Source organism: Nanorana parkeri, unplaced genomic scaffold (assembly GCF_000935625.1).
Source record: "Nanorana parkeri isolate BGI_ZX_2015 unplaced genomic scaffold, ASM93562v1 scaffold196, whole genome shotgun sequence".
Classification (NCBI taxonomy): domain Eukaryota; kingdom Metazoa; phylum Chordata; class Amphibia; order Anura; family Dicroglossidae; genus Nanorana; species Nanorana parkeri.
The window spans coordinates 400562-409502 of record NW_017306464.1 but is presented as its reverse complement, the minus strand read 5'-3'; the positions used below and the strand labels follow the sequence as shown (position 1 = coordinate 409502).

General features: G+C 40.1%; 1 protein-coding gene across 3 annotated transcripts in view; it reads right to left on the bottom strand.

Moving 5' to 3' along the window:
* Positions 1–68: 68 nt before the first annotated feature.
* Positions 69–8941, bottom strand: part of FAM19A1 (family with sequence similarity 19 member A1, C-C motif chemokine like) — a 299315-nt gene continuing 290442 nt past the window's right edge. Inside the window, exons 6-7 of one of the 3 annotated variants that reach the window (XR_001941181.1) lie at positions 4764–4832; positions 69–272 (exon numbers count right to left, since the gene is read on the bottom strand). Coding sequence is in view for 2 of the 3 variants with exons in the window: in XM_018555427.1 (XP_018410929.1) it covers positions 4815–4832 (18 nt within the window). In the remaining variant the exon portion in view is untranslated. The remainder of the gene's footprint in view (positions 273–4763; positions 4833–8941) is intronic. The other 2 variants (XM_018555427.1, XM_018555428.1) reach the window with 2 other exon arrangements.

The following is an 8941-nucleotide window of genomic DNA, read 5'->3' as shown; positions in this document are numbered from 1 at the left end:
CCAAGTTTTGATGTCGCAACTCAAAATGGTTGAACGTTTCCAGCCCCGTTGTTAGCAAAGTCAAAGTGTTGATTTTTTTTTTGCTCCCCATGGTGAAACCTATTTCACATAGTGAAACCGCGTGTTTGTCCGTATAAAGTCAAAAGTGCAAGTAAAATATCCATTTGGCTTGTAAATCCTTAATATGCGTTTTTGTTTTTAAATAAAATTTTAATATGGCCTCTTGAGGCCCATATGATGTCCGCCAAAAAAGATTAGGATCTCGGATGAATCTGAAAAACAAGCATAAATATAAGTCATATTTGGGATACATGGGCACAGTGACTATAAATATAAATATATAAGCATAAAACACAGTATAGATATAACAAAAGAATACCGGCGCCTTCAATTGCAAGGTGCCCAGCAGCTCAGTATGGCAGACACGAGAGAGGCAGCTCCCACAGGTCAAATTGACCATCAATCTAGGAGACAAGGAACGAAAGAAAGCGCCTCAAAGAGGCGCTTTTTTCGCTCCTTGTCTCCTACAGTATAGATATCACTCAAAAGCTTTGCTGTATATATAAGGGTAATTGCCCACATATTTACAGGTACTTAAATGCCCACCCTTTGTAACATATCAAGCCATTTTTATTAATCTTTCAAACAGTTATCACTGACAGTAAAAGGAAAAATCAAAATTTTGGGTTGTCACCAAAAAATCTTCCAATGGGGAAATTTTGACCCTGCTGACCACCAGGAATTTCCCTCACTTTGGAGGGATTTCCACTCTACATGAAGGGAAGGAAAATCTCCCCAATGGGACACAGTTGGCAAAAGCTGAGGGTTATAATCCTCCCCTACTCTATCCAAAATTAAAAAAAGGTTTTGGCTTCCCTTCTACTTTAAGCCATTGATTTCTGTGGGTGGTTTTACGCAGCGCCTGTAGCTCCCTGGTGGGAAATATGCACAAATGTACACTCTACAACCTCAGGCAGTGCTGTGTGAGCAATCTTATTTATTTAATTTTTTTTTAAGATGAACTAAGGAATGTCTTTAAAATGTATGAAAATGGGCCCCAAATGCTGGCTGAATATTAAATGCAAAATATTAATATGCAATGTTTCATAGATATGCACTAGTTAAATAATAATGAAATCACTGAGCATGCGTAGTACCTATTCTAGAGGGTCTCTATGTTGTTCTCTATCTGATTTCTTGTCATTTGAATGATAGGCATCAAAAAAGCGCCATATGCATCTAAACTCTCCAGAGGTGTCATCACCTCTAGTCTATGCTAGACCAATGAGTCATGACTGACATGTGGGAGGTCTGCTATGGTGACAGACAAGCTGTGAACTGCAGCCTGTGAAGCAGAGCAAGTAGAGAGCATGCCGTGTAAATTAATTTGGAATTGCTGTAACACTAGTCACACTTATGTATTTTCAACATCACGTATTATTATTAAGGATGAGCTTAGGTTCAGACCGTACCTTCCGAACATGAGAGGAGCTCCTCCAAACACAGAATTAATCTCGTTCTATGACACTCCAATCAGCTGTGACCAGGGAATTCCCCTCCCACAGCTACACCTAAGCAAAGGGATGGGATGCAGTGACATCATTGACATTATTTGGCCACATGGCTATATACAGTATCTGGTCAATGACTATCACCTAATATGGCCATGTGTCCAAATAATGTCAATGAATTTAGCACAAGCATCCCACCTATTTGTTAATGTGCAGCTGCAGATCAGGGAATACCCCAGACCAAAGCTGAATTGGCGGGTGGCCCATAGCACTTCGGGATTCGGAGGTGCTCCGGTTTGGACAGGGTTCGGTCCAAACCTGATGTGGATTTATATCCTTTGTGTCTATTGTGGAATGTATTTAAATGCAAGTTTTTGTGTCTGGATGTCAGCTTTTATTTTGCCGATTTTGATGAAGTCTCCTGTGTTTTGACCTTCGCTAGTTCACTTTAGCTGCAGGATAGTGTGATATAAGGACAATGTTTATATTTCCTTATGGTTATCAAGCAGCATGGAGTGTGTAGGTTGACTGTTGAAATGCAGTCAATTAATGTCGTAGCTCTAGGGCCGCTTGTTCAGATTCCACTGACAAAGTCTTACAAATACCGGCAGCTCTTCCACATAACACTCAGGCGCTTGTTTACCTTGTCACTGTTTTCAGTACATCCAAATCATGTACACAGTACACATTATTAATTATGCATGGGCACTGCTAAAATACATTTCAAACCTGACAGCTGATTCCGGCTTGCATCCAGACAGTGCCACGGCTTTATTTTATTGTACAAAAACCATATGATTGTCTAACAATACACCAATGTGCCGAAAATCAGAAGAGTCACAGAACTTTCTGACAGTAGCAATTTTCTGATTATTAATAGTAAGCACACACGTTGGCGATAACATCATTTTGTGTTATTTTCTTCTGCTTCAAAATCTCTATATAAGAAGTGAGAGAATTTGACCCTCTATGAGCAGGTGATGATTATTAAAGAGTAACGCTGGCATTTATAAAATGATCTCCATAGTGGAAGTGCACCATGACTACATGGGGATCATACACATGGGCATGTACACTAGAGCTGCAACAACTAATCGGCTAAATCGATAATAATCGATGATGAGAATAGTTGGCAACTATTCTCATCATCGATTAGTTGGTTAGGGAAGAGGAGAGAGAGAGATTTTTTATACAAACAATTGATTAGGTGTAAAAATAATCGGATAACTAATCCATTATGAAAATAATTGTTAGCTGCAGCCCTAATGTACACCCATATGGCATGCATGCCCATGCAGGGTCCCACTCCCGAGAGAGACAGGTGCTGCGTGGAATTTTCATGCAGCCATCTCTGCCTACCTAGGGGAGGACACAGCTGCACATGGCATCCGGTTCAGGTGCCCACACTTGGATGCACAGCAGGTATTTTTTTGCAGTTATCAAACTGCTTGAAAAGGCTTTCAGTGGTATATTCAACATACCAAAGGGACGTGAATAAGAGCATGTGACTTAGGCAATCTTGTGTGACCCTTGTTGGGCAGTGTGTCACTGCGTTGTATCTGAAATATGAGCATAGCAAAATGTAGTGATTTCAATGTGTTAGCACTGTGGTGGCCAGATAAAAAAAGAACTATGCCAAAAACTGAAAGAAAGCGAGAAAGAGGGAGAAAGAGAGAGAGAAAGAGGGAGAAAGAGAGAGAGAAAGAAAAAGAGAGAGAGGGAGAGAGAGAAAGAAAAAAGAAAGAGAGAGAGAGAGAGAAAGAAAGAAAGAAAGAAAGAAAGAAAGAAAGAAAGAAAGAAAGAAAGAAAGAAAGAAAAAAAGAGAAAGAAAGAAAGAAAGACAGAGAAAGAGAAAGAAAGAAAGAAAGAAAGAAAGAAAGAAAGAAAGAAAGAAAGAAAGAAAGAAAGAAAGAAAGAAAGAAAGACAGAGAAAGAGAAAGAAAGAAAGAGAGAGAAAGAAAGAAAGAAAGACAGAGAGAGAAAGAAAGGGAGCAAGTGAGAGAGAGGGAGGTGACAAGTTGTCACTGGGACAGGAGTAAAATGGACATGTTTGTGTGACCCCTGTGAGTGTATCACAAACATGAGCTTAGCAAAATTTAGTGATTTTTATGTGTTAATATCAGGGTGACCAGACAATAAAATAAACTTTGCCAATAACTGATTATTAAGAAAGAACGCAAGAAAGAAAGAGAGAGAAATGAAGGAAAGAAGGAAGGAAGTGTCAGTATTCCACTGATTTATGACCCATCCCCCCAATGTCAGTGGGCCATTACTATATGATGTGCTAAGGGTTTGATTTGTTTATGAACCCCTTAGTGTAGGTGCACCATTTCTTCATGACTACCTAAGAGACAAGGTAAGGTATACACGGTTCTATTTTTTTATTTAAATCCGCGAGCTGAACAAAAAAATAGAAGAGATTCCTCTATCAATCTTTCAAGTGTTGATGGATCCATCCCCTGCTGTTTGCATTGTATTCTGACAGTGGCCGGCAGCTGCTGTCAGAATACCCGAACAGCTGCTAGCTCCATTCGGCCAAGAATTTCTCAACCAGCTCCTATGATCAGCTGATCGAGGGATTTTCAGGCAGAAGGATCTCGACAGCGCCCCCCACGGTCCGGATTTTGGGTGGTTTATTTAGGAACCATGTGTGTGCCCGACTTGAATGTGCCCTTATTGTATGATTTGTCAGGATGACTCATATGTTGTTATAGTATGTTTCTGTACCCCCCAATATGTAGTGTGTCAGTGTTGTGCATCACAAATATGAACACAGTGAATACTTGGGTCAGCATAAAGGTACCACATGCATACAATTAGCAGTCAAACAATGTGATGATAGAAGAAAGGAAGGACAGAAGGAAAGAATAATAAAGGAATGAAGGAAGAAAGAAAGGAAGGGAGAGAGGGAGAAATAAAGAAAGGTAGGAAGAGAGGGAGGTAGAAAATAAGGAAGGAAGGTAGGAAGAAAGGGAGGGAGAAATGAAGGAAGGGAAGGGAAAGGAAAGGAAGGAGGGTGGAAGGAAAGGAAGGAGGAATCAAGGAAGTTAGGTAGGAAGAGTTTTGCTATCTAAAAAAGGACAGTCAAATGGTCTAATGGATGAGTAGGTTAGGCCAGCATCTAGTGGATGAAATACACAGATGTAGGGTGTCTAGCGTTGACTGACTACTAGGCCTTCTTAGGACTGAAAATAAAATTACACAACTACCAACGATTGAACTATTTCTTTAGTGTGACAACAATAACTATACCTACTAGGTTTCAGGGCCTCTCAGATGCCATCGTGCCTTGCATGAAGGTGGTCATGAGTGACCCTGAAACTTAAAAACAAAACAAAAAAATGTAAACCTCACCAGAAATATACATACTGAACTTTATAGAATAAAGAATAAAAATAAAATAATATATACTTCCTGTACTAAAATTAAATATTCTGCCATGTAATCATTATGCGTAAGCGAACTAAAATTCAGGACAGCCATATACAGAAACTATGTAAGCTTATTCTGCAGCCTTAATGGTTTAACCTTAATTAATAATTAAAATCGTAATTATTATTGTACATTTATTACAACGTTTCTGCAGGAAAAGGACATGTTTTTACTGGAGGACATCACAGTGTGGTTAATTCTTTATGTATCAATAAATACTATATGGATTGAAATGTATTGTTCATCTGGAACACATTAAACTGTAGCATTACGATAACCAGTTTCATATTTTTTTTTATTTTTTGGCAGATTGTAATTACAGAAAAAAGTGCTGTTGTGAATACCAGCAAATCCGAAATACTAGAAACTGGAATGGTTTCAACAGCTAATAAACCTTAAGTACAAAAAAAACATTTTACAACTCCTTTCCCACCCATGCTTCAAGGTTTGTCCATTCAATTAGAATAGGCTGTCTTAACGCTACGCACGTCAACTAAATAAGCTTGCTTATATGCGTGTGGTAACGCACCAGATCTGAACCCATCCTATAGCTTAACTCCAGGCAGGAATGAAGTAACACAATTTAACAAAGTTATGTAAAATAGATAACATATATATTTAAATGCAATTAGTGTTGATATCAGCCTTCGAGAATTCTCCTGCACAGCAGCAAACTGGGAGTGGGAGGGGCCGTATTCAGCCTATTAGGATCTGATGTTTGCACATGTGCTGACAAGGAACATACTGCGGGGTGAGAGAGGAAAGGGATGACCTCAGCAGTTTGCTGCTTCTTCTTTGCTGTCCAGTCAAAGTCTGGGGGCAGGGAGGGGAGCAGCTTTCTGATTATAAGAATGGTGGCCACTGTGCCCGCTCATTCCCTGGGCCACCGGTCATGTAACATCCCGTTGTAGCTCATTCTTAACCAACGGCAAAGTAATTTCATTATTGCTGGCTGTGGTGGGAGGATCCAGGCATCTCAGACTCCTGGCCTGCCCCATCCACTAACATGCCCAAAGATGATTGACAGGCAAGGAGACTCCTGGCCTGTCCCGCCCGACATATCACATGACCATATCTGAAAGGCCAGGAGACTCAAACCACCACTAACCCACCCATGAACCACCAGAAACCAGCCCACTGAATGCCTAATTTCCCATTGCATAATGGGAACTTGAGTTTGATACAGTAGTGCATGAGCATAGCTACTTTTTCCCATATGGCAATGATGTCACTGACATTAAAAAGGTAATTTTAACAATAATCAAGTGTGAAAAAAAATAACATAGTTGTGAGATTCTAAAAACATTTTGGAGTTCAGCTTCAGCTATACCATGCTAAAGTGGAACTCCTAACGATCTGACCTCCTCTAGCTAGTAAGGTGTAGAACCTTGGTTCTCGACTGGGGGGTTGTGACCCAAAAGTTACCCCCGCCTCTGGCCAGGTCTGAAAAAACAAATGGAACAGTGTACCATTTTGACCGACCGGATTGTGTCCCCTCAGTATGTATTTTTTTGTCAGCACATGTGCAAACATTAGATCCTAATCGGCTGAATACTGCCCCTTCCACTTCCAGTTTGCTGTTTTGCAGGAGAATACAAGAGGCTGATATTGTCACATTGTGACCCCATCTTTTATTTTTTACCAAAAATTGGGTATCATATTGTGTATGTGTGCACTAAAACAGTTGGGTGAATGCTATTTGCATGATATTACTGCCACTAGATGGAGCTAGGAAGCACAGGAAGCACAGTGGGAGGAAGTTTCATTCATCAGCTCTTGAGCATCACACTGCTCTTATACAAGCTAACGTCTATGTGAACTAGACCTTGTTTGCAAGGTTTTATTTTATAAGACTGATATTGCTACAAGTGAAGAGCAAATTTTTTTTCTGATCTGACTGAAAGGTGAATTTTCTTTTTTGGCTTTTCCCGAATAAGACGATCTGAAGGGAATATGGAAATTCATGAATGAAGTCAATCAGGATGATAATTTGCAGGTTTGACAAATCATTCTACAAGCACATAATCAGGCATGTTGAAAATGTTCAACTAGAAAGAAAGTGACATTTAACAAATCTGCCAGACTCATGAATCAATTTACTCATCTCTCATTACAAGCACTTCTACTATAAGTATTTCATTGTAATTTTGGTCATTTGTAATTTAAAAAGCATGATGATGAGAGGCGTGGCTTGGAAATGCAACTGAACTGATTTCTTCTGATTAAAATCTGACCAGCGTAAGGTCAATGAACCCATCCACCCTTATCTAGAAATCTAGTTCTGTTCAGAGCGCTAAGTAGTACAGGAAATAACATTTATATCCTTAAACTAATTTTTTGGGTAGAAATCCCCTTTAAATTATAGCTATAAATATTCCACAATAACCCAAGCCGTGTAATGAAAATTACTTTTTTTGTTCCACTTTAGTAAGCAGGAACTCACATCTGTTTTTCCAGCAGTTCCTACAGAGAAAGCTTCTGGGCTTTGTAATTGATAGAAACACTGGGATTTTGTATCGTGCCTATAAAACTTAATTCTCGGTCTCTGGCATATACCTGAGATTAGGATGGAAATCTCTGATAAGCTTTTATATGTAATGGAGTTGAATTTCACTGAGCTTGTCTTTTATATTCGTGTCTGATTTAAAATCAACTCACATAATAATTTGCCAGTAATAATGCCTGCATGTAAAGTGCAGGTGTAATTATTTATACTATTTATCACCTCCACAGGGTACAGCTGCAGACGGCCATAAGAAAGAGCTGTAATAGGCTGGGAAACCTTACACCCTAATGAGTGCTTAGCCATTGTGCAGAATTAAAATGGGTCTGTAGAGAAAACCTGCCAGCCTTCTGAACATGAACCATTATTTTATTCATGCAGGGTAAAACAACATGGTCATTTAAAGCAGAATTCTGTTAAAGATAAATGATAAAAGGCCACTAAAAGATAAATATTTAAAAAAGCTGCAATACTTACTTTGAATATAGAGCTGTCCCCCGCAATACTATTTTTTCTCCAATAGATGTCCTCAGTCTTCAGGGCTGAATGACAGCCAGCCTCATTCAATACAATTCCTCTGAACTCAGGCTGTCACAGATACACCACCAGTCTGTGACAAGACAGTAAAGGAGATGCAGCACAGTGATGAGCTTATCTTCTAGAGGGTTATTCACGAATGAGCCGAAGGATTCATCCGTAGCTTCGGCTGACCCTTCGGCTCACTTCGGCTGCTTGAGCTCTTCGGTTCAGTCGAACTGAAGCGCTGCTGTATGAGCTATTCACTATGACCTGGAGAATAGCCGAATGCTGCTCGGCGGCATTCGGCTATTCACTTACTGTAGTTCGGTGAGCCCCATGAGAATAGGGGCGAACGGCAGCGAGTGAGCTGCCAGAGCTTCGGCTCATCCGTTCCAGATGTTGGATCGGCTTGGTCGCACTCCTTCTCTACTTCGGCTCAGCTGAACATGCAGAGCATGTTCGGCTGACTGAAGGCAGCCAAAAGCAGCCGATGTACGGCTGATTTTAGCCGATGTACGGCTGAAATTAGCCATACAAGGCCGAAGTGAATAGTTGAACAGGGTTCGGCTCACTTCACTTCAGCTCGGTTATTCACTCGGCTGCCTTCGGCAGCTAAGAGAATAACCCCATCAGATTGTAAGCTCTCACAGACAGGGCTCTCCTTACCATCTTGTCTTGATTTGTATTGTAACTGTAATGTCTTCCGTATATTCTAAAGCGCTGCACAAACTGTTGGTGCTATATACATCCTGTCAATAATAATACTAATAATCCCTCTGTCACTCTGTTTTCTCCTTTCATCAGCATGCTCCTTGTCCGCACATCAATTAATTGGCTCCTTGTGTTGATGCACCTAGTCTGAGCTCTGCTGTGCAGGAACTGCAAGAGGCTGAAGCCAAGTCAAATTCAAGTGCTTAAAAAATAAATTTAAAAATGTATTAATTAATAAAGAGTTGCATTAGTTTGTCTTTTATGG